The following is a 26,620-nucleotide window of genomic DNA, read 5'->3' on the forward strand; positions in this document are numbered from 1 at the left end:
TGTGAGCGTGTATCAGAACAGAGATTTATACACTCCGAGTATAGGTCTGCTACCCGACTGTTTTCTAATAAGTGAAAATGAATTATTATTATTTTATGTTTTAACTTTATTTTTATTAGAAAAAAAACGTAACTCATTTTGCGCGCTCTCTCTCTCTCGTATGTGTGTAACGGAGATAAAACCAGTCATGCCTGCGCGATTTTTTTTAATAGCGCTGTTTTTTTTAGTAGGCCTATATCAGCCCTTCCCCACTTTCAAAAGTATTAGATTTATAAAATACCAGTTTTTCTCAGCGCATAGCCGAGCAAAACCGCGTCTGTGAGAACACGTCTCCGTGTGGGCATGTGTGTCTACTCGCTCTGAGAGGAAAAGAGAGTGACCGATTTCGGGTTCGGGTTTCAAATTTGGCAGTACCATTCGGGCTCGGTCAGGTCTCAAGGTCTCGGGTACGGACGGGTTCGGGCTTGTGTACCGAGTAGCTGAGTGATGTACCTTTCAAAGGGAATCTTTCCGTAAGGATTAAAAAAACAACAACAGTGCTACACAGTGGCGTCGGATTATAGTGGGGGGGGAATGAAAAGTTTTCCCATTATAAAAGTTGAGCTTTAAAATAGTTTTCAGAACAGAACATCTTAAAACGTGTTGGTAGGTGAAGATAGCATATTTAGCCTTATCCTGCCTCTTTGATCGTTATCATTTGACCTACAGTGAGCAAGGTTTATAAGGCAATTGGTCTTTCTACATCAAAAGATGTGTACTTGCCGATATATTGAAATGTTTTACCGTAAGACTTATACAATTGTCTCCAGAAGGCTCTCAATATGTTAAACGCGCAAACGCTGTAAAACAAAACATACAACCTCTGAGTTTGCTGTGCGTTTTGCTTCCATTTCTTGAATTAAACCCATTATAACAGCAATAAATCACACCGTCGAAGAATTGTTTTTGAAAAGATCATTTATTAGTGAACTGGCATTACCGATTAGGCAAACAAAGGTTTTCTAAGTTCATTCACAAGGATAAAAAAAGATAACGCCAGCATACAAATCAGTGGGCGAGCAGCCTATCTTAAAGGAAATAACGCCAGTGATACAGTGCTTCTGAATACAGTGTGACGTTAGTCGTCTGTGCAAGAGTACCGATCAAATTGTGTAACATCCGACTGAGAAATATGGTAAAGCGCTTATTTTTCCAAACAAATACTGCATGCAAACGGAAATATCTTTTTTTTCCCCCTTTGGTGAGCGGGCACAGAATACTTGGTCCCCAGTAAAACATGAACAGCATTACTTTGGGTTCCTAGACAAACTAAAAGTGAACAGAAAACTGCATTCCCCCTTCTTAAAAACAACCACAGCCCAAATTAAATGATCGACGCGCTCTAATTGAGGTTGCGATACCTTCCAGAAATCAGACGCGCACAATTTACAAGGCATATGAAAACTGGGTGCGCTCTTTAGATCTTAAAAGCGGGGAAGGAGGCATGTGATCAGCCTGTATTGTGCAGCAATACTTTCTCTTCCTGGACTGCATGCGCGATGACTTTAAGTCGTTTGCGAACTCTGTGGCTACTCTGTTGTGTAGCTAATTTGTATGGATTCCGTAAGTAGCGAAGCTTTGCAGTCGGGCTTGCTTTTGTTAGCTCACCGGAGAATACCATATAGCCATTTAATACCTACTGCTTTACCGTGGGCAGCGGCTGTTTTTTTCTTTCGTAAGCCTACTGTTGGGTGTGAATGGTTTCCCTATGAAGTTAAAAGAGCTAAGGCGTTCTCTTGTGAGTGACCGCGAAGTGCACACATAAAAAAAACAATAGATCTTTTAGGACAACTTGTTCCACAAAAGATCTGGCTTGAATGCGATTGGTCTGGATCACAAACAGAACAAGATTAAGATGGTTTGTCAAATTGCTGTTTGCCCCCACTCTCTACAGTTCTGAAAGCTGCACTGCACTAACTCCGGACTCTGACCGGCTGTTGCTGGAGAAAAACAGAAGCGGGGACATCGGTGGCTATCTGCGTTTATTCGTTTTAATGCTTGTTTCTTTCTTTCTTTCTTTTTAACCGGGAGATGTGCTTGCTCTGTTGCAGAACAAGAATTCCGCTTTGCTTCTTACTACGGCGATCACATGGTTCTCCAGAAGGCACCGCAGCGAGCGGTCGTCTGGGGATACGGCGAGGATGCGGCTCAAGTTACCGTCACTGTGGTGGGAGACCGGGGGAAGGTCTCACACACTGTGAATGTGGACAAAGGTCAGCAAACCCCCCTCCAGCTCATAACCATGAAGTTCAATTTCAGAGGCTCATGGCATTCTTTTTTTAGACAACTTGAAACTTGCCCATTCTTTTCCTTGATCTGGAAAGTCTGGTAGGAGCCTGTGTCTAGGAGGCACTTCACACTTGAAGGAGACTGGCTACCTTTGGGGAGGGGTGTTACACGCCCACAGGGCTAAGCTTCTTCTTAAAGGGGAACCGCAGGTGAGGAAGAATCAGCATTGATGAGTGCATTTCAAACCACAATAAAAGTAAAGTGGACACAGTAACTTGTAAAAACCTCCAGGTGGCATCGCAAAATATCTGGAATTTCCAAGTGTGCACAGCACCCTGATCTGCGATTCAGAACAAGGCAACAAAACGTCCGGTGATGTGTTGTGGCCCTGTGACATTGTAAGCAAACAGGCTTGTGAATACATCTCGTTTTGAAGCCAGTAGAAAAATTGCTCTCGGCTTCAAGACGGTTTCTGCCGAGAAATACTACTAACTCGTCAACTCTGCGTGCAAACCACGCAGGAACATTTCTGCGGTGAAACATCTGCCGCACAGCCTGTACTTATGCGCTCGTACATCTCATTAGTCATTCCAGTGACTAGCGAGCAGGAAGGGCCGCATCACATCACAATTGGCGCGGGCTCCGGCACGTGCCGAGACCAGGGGTGTGTGACAACATGATGACTTACGCCACTTTCACAAAGTTCACTATAAGGATTTTGTCCATTTTTTTCATCAATGGATTTCTTTTGTTGCCGAGATTTAACAATCCGTCTGAGAGATCGGGACTGCGGTTTTCCTTTAAAGGGGTCTTGAGAAGTTCACCCTCCTCACTCCCACAGGCATCTGGAGGGTGACTCTGGACCCAGTGAATCCTGGAGGGCCCTTCGTCCTGAGTGCCGTCCAGCAGAGCCGACTGGCTACCACAGTCCGCAACCTGAGCGACGTCCTCTTCGGAGACGTGTGGCTCTGCGGGGGACAGAGCAACATGGAGATGACCCTGTCCCAGGTACGAGGCTGCAGCCTGTCTAGGGGAGTAAGCAGGCAGACCCACCAAACAGGAGATCGCTCAATGAAAGAATATTCTTAATATAATTAACAGTGCTGTTTGCGTGTCATCTCCTTGAGGTTCTTTGGCCTAGCACCTGCAGACCCTAAAAGGACTGACTTGACCACTGCGTTTTTGTTCAGTTCTTAGTAAGCCAGTGGGGACACGTTCATTTTAACTCCTGCAACCTGAGAATGCTTCGCATGACGAAACGGTACACCTGCAACCTCCTTCAAGTAACAGCGAAGAGGAGCCGAAAGCTTTTTGACTACACAGTCCTCCCCCACTAATGTGTAGAGCCAAGTGTAGTTATGTGTCTGGGTAACTCCCATTTATACAAGGTCATAGATGCAGAATGCGCAACGCATTTCTCGGAGCAGGCCACGGGATATTTTAAGCCGGTAGAACTGAGCGAATTGGGTTTGTGACAGTATTGCCGACGTCTCCTGTTGCCCAGGTGATGAACGCCACTGAAGAGCTATCCCAGGCTGCAAAGTTCCCCAGGATACGTGTCTTCTCTGTGGCCCTGGAGAAAAGCCATGTGAAGCTCACCGACTTGGCCAGAGTAGAGCTGCCCTGGTCTGTCCCTTCTGCAGGTAACCAGGCTTTATTTTTTTTTAAAAAAATGCCCCCGCTGGTGTCTCGTATTCGGGCACGCTGTGGGAGACGAGCTTTTTTGCGTTTGTGTTTTGTCACCGGCGGCAGAGGTCCTGGGCGCAGGGAATTTCACCCACTTCTCCGCCGTCTGCTGGCTGTTCGGACGCGACCTCTACAAGAGCCGGGGGGACCCCGTGGGCCTGGTGGAGTCGTGCTGGGGCGGCACCCCCGTGGAGGCGTGGTCCTCGAGGAGGGCTCTGAAGCACTGTGGCCTGGCCGACGCACCGAGCAGGTGAGCCCACCGAGGGTCTTCGCAGCGGTGACCGACCCTGCTCACCGCTGCCGGCAGCTCGCTTAGAAAACATCCCAGAATGGAGTTTCTTGTGAGATAGCCGAGGTTTCCCGGGTCTGGATTCCCGGATTCTGGTGTCCCGACCGTCTGGGATCTCCCTGCTTGGCCTCGCATTCCAACATCGAAAGTAGGGATCCGGCCTCCTTTTCTACTGTCTGGATGGAACTGGGAGGAAGGAGCATGGCTGATAGCGTTATAAAAACATTCTGACAAGTGGGAGCTCGGTTACAAGTCTATTTTCAACTTAAATGAAAACAATGACTGAGAACGTAAGTCTGCAGCCTTAAAGGGCAGTGCGGTGGCCAAGGATCTGCGCCTGTGGCTGGAAGGTTGCCGGTTCGTATCCCGTGGCCGGCAGAGGAATCCTACTCCGTTGGGCCCCTGAGCAAGGCCCTTAACCCCAACTGCTCCAGGGGTGCCGTATAAATGGCTGACCCTGCGCTCTGAGCCCAGGCTTCTCTCCCTGTCTGTGTGTCTCATGGAGAGCAAGCGGGGGTAGGCGAAAAAAGACAAAATTCCCAATACAAGAAATTGTATATGGCCAGTAAAGTGATCTGATCTTATCTTAAAGGGGAACTGCAACTCTATTTTCGTGTTTCTGGGTTAGAAATCGATGAGTGCGTTTCAAATCGCAACGAAAGTAAAATGTGCACCTTTCCGATTTACATGACAGAGTTTCAAGGTATGCACAGCGCCATGTTGCTGTCATGGTCTGCGATTCAGACCGAGGCCACAAAACTTCCAGTGAGGTGAAGCTGCCCTATTACAATGTAAACAAGCAGGCTTGTGAATTCATCTTTTTTTAATCCATAGAAATATTGCTCTCGCTTTCAAGATGGTTTTGCTGCTAAATATTACTTACTTGTTAATTGTGCATGCAGACCACGTTAGAACGTGATGTGGCAGGAAGGGCCACGTCGTGTCGCAATTCCTGGGAGCTCTCGCTGTTGCCCGTGTCAAGACCAGCAGTTTGCAACAACAATGGTGACCATACAGTACTTTGACAAAGTTCATTGTGCTTAATTCGAAGTTTGGGGGGGAAAAAAAAAATCAATTTATTTTGTTACTGAGACTTATTAACCAGTCTGAAAAATTGGGACTGCAGTTCCCCTTTAATTTATAGACTAAGACTGTTGAGGCATCTCTGATCTCTTATTCCACACAGGACCAAAGGCTGTGCTTAACAATTGTTGTTGAGGTTCCTGGGACTACTAGGTAATCACTATCCTCAGACCGCTGTGCTCTGCTCCGTGTATCTGTTGTTAAGAAATCTGTTAAGGGCTCTGTGGAAAACCTGCTGTGATGGGCACAACAGCAAGTAAAATGCACCACCCCTCCAAGCTGACAGCACTCCTGCAAGCACAGTTCACAGAGAGACTGAATGAGTCAGACTTGGCTGTACTTCTTCTCTTTCCTTGGTCTTTTTCTTCAGTATATGAGAGCAACCTAGACGAGGCTCAATCAATTATGAAACCACAGTTTCCTGTGCTATACGGCTGCTCACTGATTTGAAAAAAAAAACGTGACACATCTATACTGGGGGCTGTGTCTGAAAGCAGCACGCTGGCCACACAACACCACAGCCCAGGCACAGCGCTGCTAGCAAATCTTTCAGCTTCACGGTGTTCGACGAGCCAGAAGGAGCCCGTGGCTACATGCAGGACTTTAGTTTTCGTGTCTGCAAATAAACCTGTTGCCCTTAAATGCTGCCTCGCAAATCAGAAAATGTGACAGAGATGACGCCATTCGGCACCATCACATCTCGGCTGACAACACCCCATTTCCTTACGCTTCAGCTCTGATGTGATCCATCTCTTGCCAGGCTGCAGGTGAAGGAGGGTCACTGGAAAAATACAGTGCTGTGGAATGCCATGATCCATCCCCTGCTCAACATGACCATCAGGGGAGCTATCTGGTATCAGGGTGAGAAACTGCAGTCACTGCTTTTTCGTTCTCAGATCTTGGTCTTTGCACACTAAGAGATCACATCCCTGTCACCGATTTCACCAAGATTATTGGCACTAATCACCTCCATATTGTTCACCTCAAAAAGAACTTCAAATCTGTATGTCTTTTAAAAAACTGTACTTGACTCGTCTAAGGCACCACAAACGCTATATGACCTACAGTAACAGCTTGTAGTGGTATGTAACTGAAGAGAGTCCGAACTGAGTGGATCCTTGAGCTACAGTATGTATGTCGATAAATATATTCATACACAAAAGCAAAGCAAAGGGCTAATTCAGGGTCATATACAATCTGCAGAAAAGTTACCATAATTTCAGTTTCCACATCCTCTTTTAGGACTTCGCTTTGAAAACCTGAGCCTATGGACTTGGTGACTATCATTAAATAGTCTGTTAAAGAGGTGGATGTGTGCACTTTGTTGTACTTGGCTTAGCGGCCTTCTTGAAGAGCATTAAAGTCTAGACAGACCATTATCAGCTATGTGTTTCAAGGCAATGTGCTAACTCACTCGCCCGCTCACAGGTGAGGCAAATACAGAATACCATCAGGACCTGTACAACTGCACCTTCCCGGCAATGATTGATGACTGGAGACTGGCCTTTCACCAGGGCTCAGGAGGCCAAACTCCGGCAGATCTGCCCTTCGGATTCGTGCAGGTACAGTGCCTAGCCACCCCCCCCCCCACACACACAAACCTGTGCGTTTAGACGACACTCAAGCTTTGAAGTCCACCCACCAGACCTTCTGCGACTTCCTTAAAATAAAGCCCACATTGTGGTTTCCTCAGATCTCAACCTATGTGAAAAAATCACAGAGCGATGCTTATCCTAACCTGAGATGGCAGCAGACAGCTGACTTTGGTTTTGCTCCTAACAAACGCATGAAGAATACTTTTATGGCTGTCAGTCTGGACTTGGGGGATGAGAGGTCGCCATGGGGCAGGTAGGACATCACCCCCATTTCACTGGTCAAAAAGAAGCTTAACTTTGTTTCCAGCTCTTCGATCATAGCAGGATTCAAAAGAAACTTCCAAAGGAATGGCCACCTGCGCCAATCTTTTCCAACTCCCAACAGCAGGCGTTCCTTAAAAGGGAAACTGCAGTCCCAATTTCTCAGACCGGTTATTAAATCTTGGTAAGAAAATAAATTCATTGGCAGTCCGCAAAATTTCACCAGTTCCAAATTGAGCAGAAAATTGTGAACGTTGTGAAAGCACTGTAAAGTCGCCATGGGGTCGCAAACCCCTGGTCTCGCCCCTTGGCGAGAGCAAGAGTTTGCAAAGCATTGCGACGTGATGCGGCCTTTCCTGCTCACTAGTCACTACAGTGCAATGTACAGAGAGAGTAAGTACAGGTTGTGCAGCAGACATTTCAACACTGAAGTGTTAACTCTACACGCAGATCAAGTTGGAACAAGTAGAGTAGTAGTTGTCGGCAAAACGGTCTGGGAATCGAAAGCAATATTTCTGTTGGATTAAGAGAGATGTTCTCACAAGCCCGCTTGTTTACAATGTAATAGAGCCACTTCACATCACCGCAAGTGTTGTTGTCTCGTTCTGAAATGCAGAATATTGAGCTGCACATCCCTAGAAATTTGGCCTGTTTTGTGACTTGAATTGGAGGTTTTCCACATTACTGTGTACATTTGACTTTCATCGTGGTTTAAAATTGACTCATCGATGCCGATTCTTTCTAACCCGGAAATCTGAAAATAGCTTTGCACTTCCCCTTTAATCTTATTTAGGCTCACTGTACCTCCTTTCAGGAAGGAGCTGACTAAAGCACAAGTCTTAACCAGCTGGTTTAGACTTTTTCAAAACTAAAACTGCTGGGGGAGGTTCAAAAACTCCACTTGTCCATTGCGATTTTTGTCCTGAAGACTTATTCGCACTGCCTGTCTTTTGCTTTTTCCAGCTATGACTGACTGTAATGTGAAAAATTACCACTTAAAAATTTCAAGTTGGCCCGTGTAAACCGGGGTCTGCAATCTGACTAGGAGCCACTTGTTACATCGATAGGTAGTAGTTCATCAGGGCCACCGATGCTGACTTCTGTCCTGGTGGTGCAGCACTAACTGCAATGCTTGTATCTCTTAGTATCCACCCACGCTATAAACAGGATGTGGCTTACCGGCTGACACTGGGGGCGCGGGCTGTGGCCTACGGCGAAAAAGTGTCTTTCCAGGGTCCTTTCCCGCAGAACATTTCCGTTCAAGCAGCTACCATCAGCATCATCTACTCCACAAACATCTCCGTCACGCTTCACAAGAGCATCTTTGAAGTAAGTTCATTTTTTTTTTAATCTAAAAAGAGGAGGCACACTAGAATAAAGCCCTCAAAGCTCTATTCTAAGAAGTTCAAGGAGTTCAGTGTTCGTATCAGCCAGTTTAATCTTTACCCTCACTTATACTGTAGTTTACAACTTAAACCTTCAGGACTGAAGCTCTCGCAGACCAGGATGAGACTATCTTGAGACTATGAGGCCAAATTTGCTAATTGTATAAATAAGATTGTATTGTCCCCTGAGGGAAATTTGTTATGGACACCCAGCATTCCTGTACATTTAAATAGAATGCAAAAAGAGAAGAAAAACATTGCACATTATACTATTGCAAAAAATAAGAAAAACCTTCTATTCTGTTGCACATGTAGAGTATAACACATAACAACATGTAACATTTATAACACATCACAAAACATATTGCACTCAAGTGGGTCGTAAGAGTCAAAATTGTGTTTATCCTTGACATTTGCGTTGACAGCTTTAATGGACAGTGGAACACAGGAATGTTTGTACCTGTTTGACTTACATTTGGGAACCCTAAAACGTTCGCCAGAAGGAAGAAGTTGATATTCAGAGCTGAGGATGTGGGAAGGATCTGATGTAATTTTTCCTGCCTGTTCTATGATGGATTTTTCAAAGATTGTCTGCAGGGAGGGGTGCCATTTCACTCCCATCACCTTCAAAGCGGTCTGGATGAGGCGGGTAATTTGCTATTTAAAATGAACTGATAGAGTACCAAACCACACTGAAAGACCATATCTGATAATGCTCTCGATTACAGCACGGTAAAAGAGGAGCATTACGTCCTGTCGAACCCCAAACACTCTTAGTCTTCGCAGACTCGTCATGCTGGCAGAATCTTTGCATGTTTTTTTGGTTCCTTATGGGGAAAAAGTGAAGATGTGTAACTGAATTTCACCAAAACAATGATCTGACTTACACAAGCTTGCACTATTAGTTTGCTTTTACCGATTTGTAATCCCTAAGTGATCCATGTTTTAATTGGGGTTTATAACCTAAGAGTTCCTACAGGGACATCTGGAGGACACAGGCTGAACTGCAGGTTAGGCCTTCCTGAGGTTGCACAGGCAAGGAAAGGCCCCCCCATCATCTACTTCTTTTTATCTTTGATATAAATATGACGGAAAACCATGTAAGTGATGAATTACGACAAGTGATGCAAGTGTACCACAACAGATTAAAAACCACATACCCTCATCCTTGACTTCAGGGCTGTCTGTTGACTTACCTCTGTGTTCTCTGTGCTGTGACCGACAGGTCTGCTGCTCCAGGCAGAGGGAAGTTGGTGGTTCCAGCTCTTCGTGGCTCCCAGCACCAATCATTAAGGCCAAGAGCAATTCTGTTGTGCTGTCCACAGAAAACTGTACATTGAAAGTTTCTGGCCTGCGTTACGCCTGGAGAGACTGGCCCTGTGACTTTAAGGCTTGTCCAATCTACAGTGCTGATGGAGTCCTGCCCGCTCCCCCTTTTATTGCCATTAGGTCAGAGCAAAGCTAACATATTTGACCTCCTTAATGTCATTTTGCACAAACAAATCTTGCACTTGAATGCGTTCTACTAAAGCATCGATTATTGCAATAATGCACATTGTGTCAAATTTAGGTGAAACTCAGAGTACTTCGAGAATAAAAAATTATGGCATTATGGCTCCATTTTCATCACACTACCTACCTCATTTAGAACCCAATCTAGTGAAATGAAGTCATTGACACTTACACCCAGGATATTTTTTAACTAATATATTAAATATTGTTCACTTACTGTACACAGAATCTATCTCCAATCTGTTCAAAAGTCGTTTGCCTGGAAGTCTCATTTAACTACTGCTGATGAACACAGCCTTGAAGAAATCCACTCTGGCTTAAAAGTATGAAACCGCACAAATGGCGCTGGAACTGCCTCTGTTGTTTGCCGACCACTGCCTGAGCACTGTACAAGTGCTCCCGTTTCACAGTCTGCAGTTTTCATGTGTTTAAATGGGGAAACATTTACAAAGTAAAGCAAAGATAAGTGTTTAAAATAAAAACTGAAAAATGGAAAGCCATTTTGTCCTATTCCCTGTTTATCAGCAGCAGTCCGTTAAAAGAAGTTTTGTTTCCTAAATCAGAGAAAGACTGCAACAGAGCTAAACAGGTACGGTCTAGCACAACACGTGGTAGCAGGAATAAACAACATTTGCAGTTTAGTTCTCTTCCAGTAACACCTAGGATTATGGATAGACAAAAATGGTTAGAAGTCTGTTTTAATCCTACAGCCATTTTATTCCAAAGCTTTACTCACACTAGTTAGGTGTGAGCCAAAGAAATGTACAAGGAGCACAGATCATCGCAGCTGCCTTTTTGCTGTTCAAACACATTCAAACTTCCAAGTTTCATTTGACGACTGACTGTACAATTGGATTATAATTAAAAAAAACGGATGTTTTAGCACTGTCAATACTTAAAAAGGAGTCCATAAGCCCAAAGCTGACTTTATAAAAACTTCCACAACTGTCCTGTCCCAGAGTCCAGTGCAGCTGGTAATTCATCCTGTGACCATAAACAGCTGGATCCTTATAATGTGGCGGAGCAGAAGTCAATCATAAACAGCCCTCACAGCTTGTGTGACGCTTCCTCCAGAAGAGCAGGGAAGGTCACCGATCTGGACTCTGAGCCGGCGCAGGGCTGCTTCGCTTGGACGTCCCGGGACTGGGATCGGGACGCTTCTGCTCAGGGGCTGCCGAAGTGCGAGGCGGACGCTGAGGGCTGCAGCGGGGATAGGCCCAAGTGCTGCTGACCCAGCAGCCTGGCGTGGGAGGAGAGAGGGGGCTGGGGTGGCCGGACTTGAAGAGAGGAGAGAGCTTTGAAAGTCACAATACAGAAGCTTACAAGGAGCCAAGGCTACAAAAGAGAGGAGGCCATCTAGCCCACTTATCCTCTTTGGTAGTAGTCAGTTAACTAACAGGACAGCTGGCCAACTTGTTCCATACTCCCACAACTATTTGGGTAAAGAAGTGCCTCCTGTTTTTGGTTTTAATACACTTCAACATAACATCCATTTGCGCCCACTTATGTAACAGGTCATCCTGCTAATTTAAGCTAAAGCTCTCAGCTCAGGCAAAACTTAGGAATACCTAGGAACTGGAAACAAATATGGCTACACCTGTAAAGTTCAATAAAGCTGGTGATTTGAATAACAAAGTGAAGAGTACTTTGATTAAATAGTTCAAAGTCCTGCAGATCAACTTATATTATTGTGTACAGCTACACAAATTCGTCAAATCCTGAAGGGATCAAGGAAGCTAGGTTCCTCTTCTGTAAAAGAGTTGAAGATTCCAGTGTCTGTACTGCTTGAACTGGGTTAGTTCCTGGGCACCCGACTACTCACCCAGTGGCTGGATCCTGCAGGCAGAGAACTCTCCCACGCTGCTCTTCGCTGACAAGGGGGCGCTGTGACCCGGCAGGGTGTCGACACTGGAGCACAGCCGCACTGGGGGGGGGGGGGAGGGAGAGAGACGCACAGCATTGCAGTCATGAGAACGGCAGAGAGATTCTCGGCGGCTGAGCTCCCAGAACACACACACACCACAATTCCACCCACCATTTTCTTTTAGTGCCCAATAATCTTGTAGCATGCACAGCACAAGGTGGCGATTCATCTGAACACTGCAATAATTTCACTACCTCAAAACCTTAAGCAAACACAAACAGTATAGTCTCACCTATGCAAAAGGAAGAATCGCGGGAAAGGTGTTATTCTTGATGAAGTTCTAATCCATGCTTCAGTCCTCCAACACCAACACCTCTTCTGAAACCACTTACTATGCTATCGTCCCATTGTAGCACCTCAATCGTTTCAATTAGTCATAGCAGACAATGCAGCCACAAATTCAAATGAATGTCAGGGGCCAGTTTCTACGTGTTAGCAGAAAGGCTCTGATTTTCTGTTAAGGTGAAAAAGACTGACATCAGTAGCCGAGGGTGGTAACTATAAAGCTGCAGTAGTGTAAACTGAAAAAAGGCAGTTTTCCCAACCGCAATATCATTTACGGTTCAGTGAACAAAAACCACCAGCGTGTTGGAATTTTGCTGTTAAATTTAACTTATGCCAGTTCTTCTTTTGTGGCTAAAAGTTGCTGTGCGTAACTACCTGCCCGTACATAGCCATTTCTTTCACATTCCACAGAATTAGAAACAACCTGCAAATATCATCTAACCCTTTCATCGGAAGTTGGAAAATCATCTTCCGGTTTCTTGCAGGACTCCTGCCATTTTCTTTTGTATAGTGTTTGTATTTTATCCACTTCGGATTTGCATCCCTCATCACAGCCTGGAATAGAATCTTGGGAAGTGGGAAGGGAATTCACATCCCAACCACATACTTCTGTTGGGTCGAAGATCCCGACACCCTTACGTGTCTCTGTGAGCTGGCTCGATAAAACGCCTTTGTGTTATTTTAATGAAGGTTTAACACAATGTCTATTTATTGTGCTGTCTGTGCAGTGCCAGTAAATCTGTGCCAAATCTTGGTACGCATTTATTAATTCCTCAGTTGTATGGACTTTCAATCCACTGTCAACCAGACATTTATTTATGTACTTTACTTATACTTACACATTGATGTTGCAATCAGGGAAAGTTGAGTGCATCCTTACACAACCTCCTACAATGTTTTTATGTCCTTTAACACCACTGTATTGGGTACAGTCCATTTCCACAAAGTATGAGTTAAAATTAATGCATTTGTAATGGTCTTCTGAAACCACATATTTTGGTTTGCACAATAAACCCATAATTTCTCATTTCAGATTTCATCACAGTTTCTGTTGATTGCCTAATAATTGTTGCATTTAGAGTTCCTACAAGGACATCTGGAGGACACAGGCTGAACTGCAGGTTAGGCCTTCCTGAGGTTGCACAGGCAAGGAAAGGCCCCCCCATCATCTACTTCTTTTTATCTTTGATATAAATATGATGGAAAACCATGTAAGTGATGAATTACGACTGAAACGTATTACATCTGTAAACCATTATCACTACCAAATTACACTGACAAAAGAGTCAATTCCACATTACTATTCTGTAATACACAACTGATATAAATCACTTCACAAACTACATTAGAGAGGAATAGCATTTCTGAATTCCAACAACATGGCAATATATCACAGACCAATATCGCTACTAAATTACGACAACAACACATCACAGTTAGCAGGTACATGATAAAATCTGTTGCAACCCGGTCTGATCAGCAGGAGATGAGGTGCAGTTTTAGGGTGAATCAGTGTACCTATCGAGCTGTGTGGAACGCCCCCAGAGCTGATGCTGCCGGACTGTTTGTCCCCCACCAGGCCGCGCTCCGCCGCCTCACACTCCTCGAAGCCCTGCTGCCTCTGGAAGGCCTCGAAGTTGAGGGAGGCGTCGTCCTCCGACAAGCTGTGAGGAAGCTGCCCGTCCCCTGGACGCCAGACGTCAAAACGCACCCACTGGTAACTGAGGAGACGTTCACACAGCCGAGAGTTAAACGCCTCAGAACAACCTTTTCCTTAGACGTACAAAAGAGAGACTCGCCTGCTGAAAAATGAAAATCGACAAATGAGATCCGGGTACCCCGAGTTCGAGCTCGTTTGCGATTGTGTTTTCCTGATCACACGTACAAAGGGCTCTACGGCTTTGCTGGGGAAAGTTACTTTTAAAAAGTGACCCATTACTCTTATAATTCGCTCGTGTAAAGTATTACTTTTTCAAAATCAGAAGTTTGGGACAACTAATTTTAAATAATCAACGATTACAGTGATCTAACCAGTTTATATATTGTTACCCTGTAAAGTAATACATTACCTCTGAAAAGCAATTTGCTGCACCTTATTATTAATTTATCAAAGGGAAAAGGACCGGGATGTTCCATCCTATGACCCTACCCCAAGACACCAGATACCAGTACTGGGATGGGAGACCCAGGGACATTCAGGTTGCTGTTGCAAGTGTTGTTGGAGGAGCAACAGGGGGTGCTTGGAGAATTTACCAACCCAATGCCCCAGACTGGTGACCAGGAACACTTGCAGAAGATACATCCTCATTCTTTGGATGAGGAGTCAAACTGAGGTTTTGACTGCTTTGACATTAAAGATCCTATGATGTGTTCAAAGAGTAGGGGTGTTAACCCCTGTCCCAACCAAAGTCCACTCTGGGATTGTACAATTCGGACTACCTAACTTTCCTCATTAATTCAAGGAGCGAAGCTGCTTTTTCACTTCTCTACCTAGTGTGCTGTGTGGAACTCCTAGCACCAGGTAGGTGCTACACTTCAGGTGTGGAAGAAGTGGTGGTGAAAACCACTATACAAATGTACGATTCTACAACAGACTCTATCCCTGAAAACAACTGTCTGACACAATAACAGATCCGTCTCAAACCTGCTTGCTCCCTGAAATTCCCAGAGCTCGAGTTCTGCATCAATAGACGCCACGTGTATGAGCACTCACTTTGCACACTTGCGCGCCCCGGGACAGCTCTGGATCAGATTCTGGATGGTGGGGTGAGAGAATCCAAAGAAATCTGCTCCTGACGGCACAATGGACGTGAGAGGCTTGCCCCTGCGGGTTCGTGTTTAAAAAAAAAAAGAAATTTGGAAACTAGTGAGGTAGATCGTGCACACAACACATCATCGTAACAATATATCGCTCATTTCGAACATATTCATGTTCTCTCTGTTGATTTCTGTTACTCGATTTCATGGGGAAGCAGTCCTCCAGGACATGGCTTCTGCAGGTATCACATCTATATTTACAGCTAGGAATTAAACAAAACAGGTACATAGCTTCTTATGCAAATAATGACGATGCAACTCCTAAAATGGTTGAGCTTAATCATCTTTCCTATCCTTATGCAACATGTGCAGTAATCATGATCAAACCCAGGTAGGGGCAGAACAGAGCTAAATGCATTGCACTTACACCACAGAATTTTAAGTTGCACTTAAAACTACTTTTAGTGTTATGCATGTGTATATGCAACCCAACATCCTGCAGCAACTGTGTACTGAAGCACTGTTGATTGCTGTTGTGCAAGTCCCATATTGGTCAAGTACCTCATGGCCGCTATTGCCTTCAGCAGGTTGGCATGACAGGTCAGGGCAGAAGAAGCCACTATAGCATTCTGAGGGTCCTCCTCGGGCACAATCTCAAACTGCAACAGAATCAGTTTCAAATTAAAAAAAAAATACGCTAGCACTTCTGCTAACGGAGGGAGAGCATTTATAGGAACTTTTCCCGAGCACACAAAAAGTACTGTGCACTCAACCTTTCTTTGCATTCCCAATCCGAATAAAATGGAAAGAAATGCTCGTTTTAAGGAAAACCTACAAATCAAAATGACCAGGTTCTGGTTCTCATATGTAAGGATTGTTAGTGAGCTGCTTACTAACTGCACAGAAACCACAATGATCCCTCATCTGTCACTGGTGTGGAGGCGAGATGATGGCTAACTGATGGATGCAATGATTCATAAGAGGCAGAACTGACGCCGTGGTGAAACCGCTTGCTCGTGCTGAGCGTGACCGGTGTACCTGCGGGCCACTGCCCCCGTCCTTTATCTGGCAGGTGTAGAGGCACTGCTGCTCGGGGCTCTTCATGCTGGCGAACATCCTGGTGCTGCAGAAGCCCACGGGGTAGATGGCGTTCTCGTCGTGGAAGTGCAGCCGGTCTGTGATGATCTGCAACACAACCAGGCTCCTCCGTGACTCCACTGGTAGTGTCCCCGTCACTATACTGGGGCATTAGGACCCACATGGACCGCAGGATGAGCGCCCCCTGCTGGCCTCACTAACACCTCTTCCAGCAGCAAAGTTAGTTTTTCCCAGGAGGTCTCCCATCCAGCTACTGACCAGGCTCACACCTGCTGGGCTTCAGTGGGTTGCCAATTGTAAGTTGCAGGGTGACATGGCTGCTGGCCGAATTGTTAACTATTACACTAAAGAATCTTCTTCTCTTCCTTAAAACCCCATAATGAACAGCAACTACAAAACAAACACTTTGAAAACGAGAGCACAAGCTTTCGCTGTGGTCGTAAACAAAGCACTGCTGCCTCACGGCGTCCTTAACTACAATGCCTGTCGCCCCGTGCAGAAACATACAGCTGTTCGGTGGCGCTGAATTCTCGTCAAAAATCGGTCACTTTCGAACTTCAAAGTTCAGATTTTGCGAAATTCCGTTCTTATAACGAATTACAAGGTACAAACTCTTCGTGTTCGGATTAGCAAAAAGTTGTATACCGAACGTTCTTATACCGGGGTACGAGTGTACTTTGGTTTCACTCAAGACACGGCTGGATTAGATCCTTGGATCAATGAACTATTTAACAGGTTAGATCGGCCAAGTGACCTCCGCCCATCTGTAAACCTGTTATGTTCTTATGATTACAAAAAGCAGGCGGTACGGGGGTGCTGTGGTTAGCATTGCCGCCTTGCACTGCTGCAGCCCTGGGTTCAGTCCTAGACCTGGGGAGCTATCTGGGTGGAGTTTGCATGGTTGCATGGGTTTCCTCAAGGTGCTCCAGTTTCCTCCCACAGGCCAAAGACATTCTGGTGGGATAATTAACTTATAATTGTCCCTGATGTGAGTGTGTGCATGTTTGTGTTACAGTCTGTATGTGGGCCTATCCCAGCAAGCCACAGGCACAAGGCTGGATGTACCCCGGATACGAAGCCAGTCCACTGCATCGAATTCCAATCAATAGCGTCTTTTAACTATTAAAACCTTGACAAATGTCAAAGGGAAAGTGATAAACTGAGTCTGCGGAAAAGCCCTCGGAAAGTAAACACACTGCATAAAGAGATGAAGCACTCCAGCTGGGACCAATTTCAGAAACCAGCACGACCTGTTGTTAGAACCCCACTTCCTGCTCCCCCCCCCCAGCCTGTGATGCCAGACACTGACCTCTCCCAGGCTGTACACGGTCAGCCCTCCCAGGACAATCGGGAACACCGGCCGGCCCGAGGAATCCAGAGGGATTGGCTGGACCAGCTTCCGAGAGCCGCCCTCGGCCAGCTTCTTCTTCTTGGAGACCTTCCTGAGCACTGAGCGGAGACAGACAGAGGAGGGGGAGGAGGGACAGCTTTTCTTCTGCGCTTTTCACCCAATGCACTTTTCGACAAGCGGCTAAGCTTTGGGTGAGCCGCTGACACAGAACAAAATAATACAAAATCGGAATGAGAGGTAAAGGGGAACTGCCACACTATTGTCACACTTCAGGTGCATAAAGAACCTGCACTGATGAGAGCACTTCAAACCGCAGTGAAAGTACAACGTGCAAAACTTCCGATTTACATCACAAAATAGATGAAATTCCCAGATATACACAGCTCCATATTGTCTACGATCCAGAAAGAGGCACGGTGATGTGAATTTCATTGTAAACAAGCAGGCTTGTGAATACATCGCTTTAAATCCAAAAGAAATATGGCTATTAGTTGTAAAACCATATTTAATGCACATCTTAAGCCTTAAACATAATTATAATAAAAAAGGACCACTTCAATCACAAAGATAGATTTTTTTTCTATTTTTCTATCAAGCACTGAAATCCCCCTCTATCACTGTTCCCTCTATTCATCGGTTGCTTTTGTACGGGCAAAAATGGTAGGACTGGCTCCTGGTTTGAGCACAAGCTTTGGTTCAGTATCGGAAATGAAAATACGTTTCATATTCCGAACTGTCAGGCTTCGTAATCATGTAAGCTCGAGAGCAGAGAAAAAAAAATACGATACACGTCCTATCCCAAACTGACAATATTTGAAAACCGAGCTATTTCTCTTACAATAACGCATACACTTTAGAGCAAGGGAATTTTGCTACTGCATAAATTTACTCATTTTTGAAACTGACACTTAGAAGGCGACGTTTTTAGAGACTTTATCTCGACTGCTGATTTGAATGAGTGCGACTGAATTGAATTACACATTTCAACTTCCAGGCGGTTTTGCAGACGCATACTTACTTGTAAATTTGTCCAATTTTGCTATACTCTCAATGAATTTCTTTTGTGACCGAGATTTCACACCTGGTCTGAGAAACAGCAACTGCAGTTCCCCTGTAATACTATTACTCCTCCTGAATGCATTTGCTCAGCTGCCAATTAAGCAAATCTAAATCTACTCGGATCAAACTACAGTATGTCCAAAATTCAGCAGCCAGAATCCTGACCGGGTCTAGTGCAAGTGATCACATCACTCCTATCCTGGAGTCTTTGCACTGGCTTCCGGTCAAATTCCGTGTAGACTTTAAAATCCTCATGCTCACCTATAAGGCTCTGCATGGCTTGGCACCTCAGTACCTGTCGGAACTATTATCGCCCTTCGCTCTTCTAATTCTGCCCTCCTTACTGTCCCTCAATGTCCCGTCTACATTGTATGGGTGACAGGGCCTTCTCCTGTTATGCCCCCAAGCTCTGGAACTCTCTCCTCAAGGATATCAGAGAGTCACCTTCTCTAAACTCCTTCAAATCCAGACTCAAAACCATCTTCTTCAGAAAAGCCTTTACTTAACTGGTTCCATTCTTCACCCCTCTGCTTTTCTTAGTACCACCATCCACGGTCTCCTCTATATATTGTAATTGTGTTTTATCTTGTGTATTCTTCTTATTTATTGTTGGTCTCATCCTGTAAAGCGCTTTGAGAAGCCACCTTTAAAGGCGCTATATAAAATAAAGTTAATTATTATTATTATCAATTGCTCCGATTTATCCGGTTCCAAAGAACGGACTCTCCCACAGCGCAGCCTGTGACACTAATCCAGCAAGCAAGGAACCGGCCACCTCCGAGCTGCACCCGAGAGGCCGCCAGCGCTACTTCCCGCCTCAGCCCCTCCCTACCGTCTTCCCGCCCGTTCTCTCTCGCGCGCTCCTTCCGGTCTTTTTTGGACTTCTTGCTGGTGCCTTCGTCGCCCCCCGAGGCGGCGGGGGCCAGACCGGGGGAGGCCCCGAGAACGGCAGGGCCCCCCGCCGCGGAGCTGAAGGACGCCGGGGCGTGGGAGCTGGCGCTCGGGGCGGAGTGCAGCTCCCCCTCTGACAGAGACTGGTACTGCAGCAGAGACTTCAGCAGGAACCTGCGCACAGTCCGGGAGGGGGACAGTGAGGGCACAGCTACTCCAGCTGCACTACATGGTGCTTAAAGGAATGTGCCAACTTCCTTAACTCAAAATTAGCACCAGCCACTGTCAAATGCCAAGGCAGTGTAGTCTGTAGCCAGTGTAGCCTGAGTCAGTGACCCAAGTCATGCAGCCAGCATTACTGGGATATTGCACAGAAAGGCACTGAACGTTTTTTGTTTTTAATTATTTTTCCGAAAAATATTATAATTGTATTATTATTAAATATTGTTGCTTACAAGGTCTTATTAAATGTAAAAATATGTCTGACATGATTTCTCCCTTTACATCAACAAAAGCTGAAATTTCAATAAAGGTGTGTAGACTTTTTAATATCCACTGTAAATCCGTGACTGAAAGATTTTAACTACTGGTGTCCGCACACGGTAACAATTTGTTATGCATTACTTATTTTATACATAAACTGTAGCAAAATAAGGGTATTATATTCAGGTATTAGGTCTACAATAAACCTAAACAGCATGATTTGTTGGATGTTCAAGTCCTGCAACAAGACATGAACCTTACTGAAAAACACAGGAACACTGCAGTGAAGGCCTGACTGTGAGGGTCCTGTCAAAAGGAGATTTAAAAAACAAATGTAGAGGATGCAAGACAAAACAGATGAGCCCACCTTCGCTCTTCTTTTGCACGCACAAACTTCTCTTCCAAATGGGCAACTTCATCACAGAGCGCAGCATTCTCCTAGGGGTCAAAGGTCAAAAGTCAGAGGGGTCAAGGGTCCACAGGGCAGCTGGAACCTCTTGAAACTCCGGTTGCTATGGGTGGTCGTGGCCTCCAGCTCTGCCCTTTTATCATTTGATTGAAACCAGACATACAAGTAAAAAAAAAACAAAATAACACAAACTTTTAAGGACAGGCTCTCCCAAAACCGTGAGTAAAACTATACAATACAAAAAATAAAGCTGATTTCTTCAAGATAGCACTTTCATGAATTTCATGGGAGACCGCTTCAGGGAACATGTCAGGGCTGTGAGAATCAAAGATCTCTCCAAGCCCGTAGTTTCTCATTTCACCTCTAACGGCCATGATCATGCTGATCTCTACTTGAAGCCACCTACTTAAAAGACTTACAAAGATCATGGCGCGGGCAGCCTTGCGCAGGCGCAGGTACTTCAGCCGGTACTTCTCATTCTGGTTCTTCCTCAGCAGCTTCTTCACCTTGGGTTTGGCTTCGGAGAGGCTGGCCGAGGAGGGGAAGGCAGGTAGGGGGCCCCCAGACCCCGAGCCGGAGAAGGCCGGCTGGCCAGGAGCCGTCAGGAAAGACTGGGCCGTGAAGGCCCTTAAGGCCTGCTGCCTCTCGTCGTCCGTCTGAGGGGAAAACGGGCCCGGAGGAAAATGGGATGAACGCAGGAGAGCACGACAATGGAAGACTGCCTACATGTGAGCCATTAGGTCAAGTCCGGCTTCCATTTATCAGTGAGAGCAGGACGACAATTGTGTCCAAACACAAGCTCAGGGGGCCGTATCAAAACCAGTTTCGCCAGCACGCTGTCAAAACCCCCGTGTGGCAGCCTTGCATAACCCACAGGACGGACCTACAGGAAGCAGAGTATCAGCTTTCTGACGTCAGCGTGCAGCAAAATTCAATGGCTACACGTTTAGTTCCTCGGGTGAATGCACTCATGGAGAAGACTAAAAATACACCATCCCAGTGCAGTTTCCCTGGCAGACAGCAGCAAAGCGCAGTCATCCCTGTGATCTCCTCTAAGGTTAGGAAGCTAAAGGCAGGGCAGCGTAAGCTGAGAGGTGGAGTGGGAGACACGGAGACTGGACAGCTTACCTGATGCGCCCCACTCTGTTAATGACGATATGCGCAGAGATCAAGTTTAAGGTACTTATAACGAGGTATAATTCAAGGACTATCAGGTCGTGTGTCCAGTCTAGGAACGGTGAGAAATGGCCCAGTGAGGAGAAAACGCTACTGGGTTAACACTCCAGCCTGCCTTAATGACTACTGCTATAAACAGCACAAGAACAGGCACTGGGGACACAGCGATTTAGCAGGCTCTGGTTAAAGGGATACGCAGTTAATAAGCCGTTAAAGAACGCCGTGATAAGAAAGGATGAAAATCACAACATATGAATGAGATTTACACACGCAAACACAAAAACTGAAATGAGATCATGGGAATTTAACACATGGTCATAAATCAAATAAAAAGAAAAGATAAACTGTAGAATCTACTTTCATAATTAAAAGCAAATGCTAATGTACTGTAAAACAATCTACTACCAATGAACTTTGCCCTAGAAGTCTTTGCACACAATGTACAATTCAGCTAGACTAAAGAAGACAGCACTGCAGCCGATCTGGTACTACAGCAACAAAAGTCGATTTTCCTTTCGAAAATAACTTGCGTAGCAGGAAGGCAGACGCAGCTTTCACCAAGCGATTAAGCAGGGGACACCAAGCGTTAAGGCAAAAGGCTCAAAAAAAAGGAGGTTGTAGAACTCGAGGACTGTAATGCTTTGGGGTCCACCTGAAAAAACAAAGCTTCTAATTCTATTATCATACCGCTGCCCCAGTAATTGACATCCCAAATGCACTTCCACAAGCAACTGTAAAAGGAGACTTTAATAAGCTAAATAAATTCATTTCACCCCGTCAGCAAGAGACTAAGGAGTTTATGTCCATGCTACTGCCATTCACTGAAATCAATCATTCTTCTGAAACATCCCTGTCAGTCGGAACTTACCAACAGCGCAAAGACTCCATTCCTGTTCTCAATCCTCTTGAAGCGCCTGCTCCCTTTCTGTGTCTGTAACATACAGTAGCAGGACACTGACTGGACTCCAGGCTCTCAGAACCCCCCCTGCTCTGCCCTCCAGAACTGCCACAGGCCCTGAACCTACACTGGACCACAGCTCCACTCCTGTCTGTGGCTACGGCTCAGTTCTCAAGACCCGTTAAGCTATGGGGTGCGAGATAATTAACACGATCAGAGTCTCTTCCCCCGCAGGCAGGGTTTTTTTTAGAATTACAACCACTCTGCAGTGCTGAACTATCTAAAGAAGCTACAGCACATCCCAAAGAACAAAAAGCTTAAAAAAAGAGAATCAAATTAACAATGAACAAAGACAATGTGTGACACATAAAAAACAAGGATTCGAAAAGTCAGCACAAATCAGATTATGCCAGAAACTACTGGCTTTATGATTTCTTATCATTAATGTGCACTGCATACTGGTCTAATAAAGAAATAAGATAAACTGCTGCATAGGGTGTTATTCTGCTGAGGTCTGACTAGTATTTTGTATCATTTAAACACTGCCTGACTGGTAATCAGCAATAATTAACATTAGATTTGAATTGTTAACCATTTAAGGGCTCATCTGCACAACATGAGTGAACTGTCCTCAAAGATATACTAGTTGTGTGAAAAGTGCAGCCAAAACGAGCATAATATAGGTTAATTAATTACAGGGACATGAACAGTGAAGGTGAATATATCCCCTGCCTTACCTCGCGATACATCACAGCTTCCAGACTTGACTTTGCACTGCAGGGAAAAGAGACGTTATTTTGCATAGAAGAAAAAAATATTTTAACCCTCACCTGTTTATGTGGCTGTGTGATAATGTTGGAGTGGAACGGAATGTTTCCTGAAACCTATAATAGCCTAAAAGCTACACAGAAATGGCAAAATGCTATTTAAAAAGATTTCTATTGGATCTTTACATCCACACATCACAGACAGGGTGGGGTCCTGGTCATACTTATTTATTTCCAATGGACCTTTCTTGTGGCAATGCCACTGCGAATCCCTCTAAAACAATGCAGACTTAAACGGGATACAACTTGAAGAAAAGATTCTTAAAACTCCTCGAAAAAAGCACCTACTTTGATTGCACCAAGCCCCTGTCGATGATCCTCTGCTTGATCTCCTTGATGTGCATTGGCCGGCCGGCCTCCTCAAGTACAATCTGAAACAACCATGAAAAGGAATTCAATTGGGCCATAATCTGGGGCCCCTTCAGCCCAGGGCATTATTTTCAAAAGAAAAACAACCAAAACACCACACCTGGGCAGCATCCAGCCAGGTAAGATTAGGCTTGTCTGCAACATCACTAGGAGGATCACTATAAATGAAACAGAGAAAACAAACAGCTTTTTAAAATGAGTCATCACTTCTTTCCCTTCTCATGCAGACATACAGCCATCCTGAAAATCTCTAGACAAAAAAAATACAAAACAATAACTGATCAAAAATGTTCAAGTGAAGATGGCTTCAGGTTTTTTTTTCCTACATTATTTCTAAAACCAAAAAGTTGCTTCAAACCCAGTTCCTGGAGTGCCTGCTCTCTTCTGCTTGTTGTTCCAACCTGAGTAACCACTTATTACTTTCTAAATTATAGTTACATAGGATTTTTCTTGAGAGCTTTTACAGTTGATTACACGGGACATTCACTTAATTAGAGGTACAGTTACCTCTCAATCACCTCAGGTTGGAAGTATTACGCGTATACTGATAATTAGATTCTGTTAATTAAGGTAATTAGACCAACTATGTAGTTGAGAACATGGCCGACCAAAAACCAGAAGACACCGGGCCACCCAGGAACTGAGTTTTAGATCCCTGCTCTAAACAGTTTCACCAAGGGAGAGAAAATAAGCCTTACTAGCATTATTTTATTTATTCCTTATTTTTTATTTTAAGGAATTCAAACCCCTAACTTCCAAACTTTTCCATTAGGTTTTTTTAAAATCAATTCTTTCCTACAGCAATTTTTGAACATCTATTATGTCCTTTTTGGGGTGTCCCGCCATCAGCTGGATGCAGGGGAAAAGTTGTTTTTTTCCCCCTTTTTTGAGACTGCGCCCCTCACCCTTAACTGGGGGGGACAGCACCTTCACAACAAGTCATTAAACCAACCATAAAATTCATCGAAAGAGGACTGCTGGCCGGTCTTCTTACCTCTCCAGGGTTTCTGAGGTCCCAGGCAGGCTGGTCATGTTATCCAGGGCTGGGAACAGAGAGTAGCTGCCCTGGTCATCAGGCTCCATCTCGGCCTCGAAGTTGGAGAGGGTGTTCAGAGTGTCCATTGGAGAGAGAGGGGTACCTGGTGTCTGGCTGCTGGTTGGGGGCTATAAAGGCAGAAAACTGTGAGCCTGTAGCACTAGGACATACTCTCTTACCAAACACAGTACAGATATGCTGCTGGAAAGGGGAAATTTCACAGCATTAAATGTCATCTTCACTGCGCCGAGAAAAGGAACTAAGCGCTTTCAAGACATGACTCCAGTGTGATCTACCTACCACTTACAACAGCCTACCGCAATATTATAGATTGCAATAAATCACATGCTAAATTCTAAAATCGGATTACGACTGCACTTCACAGAAGCAAGAAATCTTTTTTTTTCTGATTATTCGTGTTTTTAACTACCACTGCTAGTGCTATTTGGGTTATTTTGCTCTACCATTAAACTGATCCAAAGTCAAGAAAGGGAAAAAAAAGCCCTCAGACCGTAGTAAATTAATTATAAAGCAAAATTAAAGTGAGCAAGTTTTGTGATAGAATATTGTTTTCTCTGTTTAATAAATCATCGCAGCAGTAGCGCTCGTTCCGAGAGGGGAGGGACTCTGTTCTGTACACCGACTCTGCGCTCTCTTCTACGGGAGGCGCGTTTAGGAAAGTTCGTGGCTTCGCGTTTCTGGTCTCCGTGTAACACCAGCAAAAGCACCACTCAAATTGTTGCAGCACCACTGTTTAGTTTTCAGACTTACCCCGCCTCTGTCAGCCCGAGGCCTCGGCTGTTCTTTGCCATGAATCATCGGCGACTCCTGAAGCTCTTCCCCGGCCTCCATGCTGTGAACAGCGGAATAAATTTATTCTCAAGTGATATTTGGCTCAGCTATCGGGTGCAAAACGTGTGACTAAAACTTTTTTCCTTCTGTGTGTGTATATATATATGGAATTGTGCAATTCAAGATTCGTCTCTCACCGCTAAATGTACTTTAATCTGATACTGAAGTCAAGCACAAATTGCTGTTACTGTACAATTGCTTCATGATTCTTCTCGGAACAAAAATATAAATGTGTGTTTCGCGGAGGAAGAGTTTCGAAGAGCACAAGTACTACACGATAGTATATTTTGTAGCTAATTCTTTACACAGACACTAGATTGTATGCAACAGATGTTACTTTAATCGGGGTAACGACAGAAATCGATTTAATCCCTTTTCAAGCTTTCTTTCAATATGTAGAATAAGCACTAATAAAGTACACAGAAAAGAGTATTTAGAAAAAATATGCCTTGTGTGAAAATCCTCTTTTTTCCCCACCAGAGGGGGCTATTTTAAAATGTATTTGAACAAAATAATACACGGTACAATGAGATTATCGATACTACACACACTTACAATTTCTCTAGCCTACTTTTTAGTTTTAGTAAATATATAAAAAGTACCTTATAAGTTCTGCGTCCCATATTCCACAAGAAAGAGACATTAGTCGATGTGTTCTATGCAATATAATTTTATCAGAAACCACTGCCTCCCTGATAATAGTATGGATGCAGTACCTCTGAGATGGTCTTTTTAATGGTAAATTACAAGCCGTGGGCTGTGAACCATAAGTGTAATTCAAACATCCATAATTAAAGCTTTCAATCTGCATAATTTACTTCGTGCAATCATTGCTGATGAATTCCACTACGATCACCCAACTGATTTATTGATGTTATCCAAAGGATGCGTAGAATCAAGGGATCTTCCAACATACAATCCCAAAAATTGATATTTGATCTAAATGTCAGTAGGCTACTTTAACATATCTGCCAATAACTTGCATTCCACATGCACTTATCATCACAAAGTGCATAATGGGCATAAAGAGCATAAACACACTGCACGAACAGTGGACTTAGCTCCGTAACCAAGTCCCAATAGCTAGAACTTTATGATTAAAAATGAGAGTAGTTTCCCCCCACCC

General features: G+C 44.6%; 2 protein-coding genes across 2 annotated transcripts; one reads left to right on the forward strand and one right to left on the reverse strand.

Annotated features, from left to right (window-relative positions):
• The first annotated feature begins 1,524 nt into the window (after positions 1–1,524).
• siae (sialic acid acetylesterase) lies at positions 1,525–11,714 on the forward strand. The gene is made up of 10 exons (XM_088939522.1): positions 1,525–1,602; positions 2,091–2,252; positions 3,110–3,276; positions 3,773–3,911; positions 4,021–4,204; positions 6,087–6,187; positions 6,755–6,888; positions 7,020–7,174; positions 8,328–8,511; positions 9,793–11,714. Exons 1-10 carry the CDS (start codon positions 1,539–1,541, stop codon positions 10,030–10,032), a joined length of 1,530 nt encoding a protein of 509 aa, XP_088795648.1. The 5' UTR covers positions 1,525–1,538; the 3' UTR covers positions 10,033–11,714.
• Positions 10,776–25,714, reverse strand: tbrg1 (transforming growth factor beta regulator 1). Its single transcript, XM_088939521.1, has 17 exons — positions 25,632–25,714; positions 25,414–25,495; positions 24,601–24,770; positions 23,707–23,764; positions 23,526–23,608; positions 23,148–23,184; positions 22,381–22,443; positions 20,756–20,992; positions 20,295–20,365; positions 19,386–19,618; positions 17,453–17,592; positions 16,084–16,230; positions 15,607–15,704; positions 15,002–15,112; positions 13,807–14,009; positions 11,902–12,003; positions 10,776–11,356 (listed from the first exon to the last, which is right to left on the reverse strand). Exons 2-17 carry the CDS (start codon positions 25,492–25,494, stop codon positions 11,244–11,246), a joined length of 1,947 nt encoding a protein of 648 aa, XP_088795647.1. The 5' UTR covers position 25,495; positions 25,632–25,714; the 3' UTR covers positions 10,776–11,243.
• Positions 25,715–26,620: the final 906 nt, after the last annotated feature.

The sequence above is a fragment of the Atractosteus spatula genome, chromosome 22 (genome assembly GCF_055471065.1).
Source record: "Atractosteus spatula isolate fAtrSpa1 chromosome 22, fAtrSpa1.hap1, whole genome shotgun sequence".
Lineage (NCBI taxonomy): Eukaryota > Metazoa > Chordata > Actinopteri > Semionotiformes > Lepisosteidae > Atractosteus > Atractosteus spatula.

Bases quoted from the DNA above. Each gene is read 5' to 3' on its own strand.
- siae (XM_088939522.1), top strand. From the start codon at position 1,539: ATGACTTTAAGTCGTTTGCGAACTCTGTGGCTACTCTGTTGTGTAGCT. The intron at 3,277-3,772 runs GTACGAGGCTGC...CCTGTTGCCCAG, and splicing joins TGGAGATGACCCTGTCCCAG to GTGATGAACGCCACTGAAGA. The intron at 6,188-6,754 runs GTGAGAAACTGC...GCCCGCTCACAG, and splicing joins GGGAGCTATCTGGTATCAGG to GTGAGGCAAATACAGAATAC.
- tbrg1 (XM_088939521.1), bottom strand. From the start codon at position 25,494: ATGGAGGCCGGGGAAGAGCTTCAGGAGTCGCCGATGATTCATGGCAAA. The intron at 20,993-22,380 runs GTAAGTTCCGAC...TTTTCCCCTCAG, and splicing joins ATGGAGTCTTTGCGCTGTTG to ACGGACGACGAGAGGCAGCA. The intron at 15,113-15,606 runs GTACTTGACCAA...ACGAACCCGCAG, and splicing joins AAGGCAATAGCGGCCATGAG to GGGCAAGCCTCTCACGTCCA.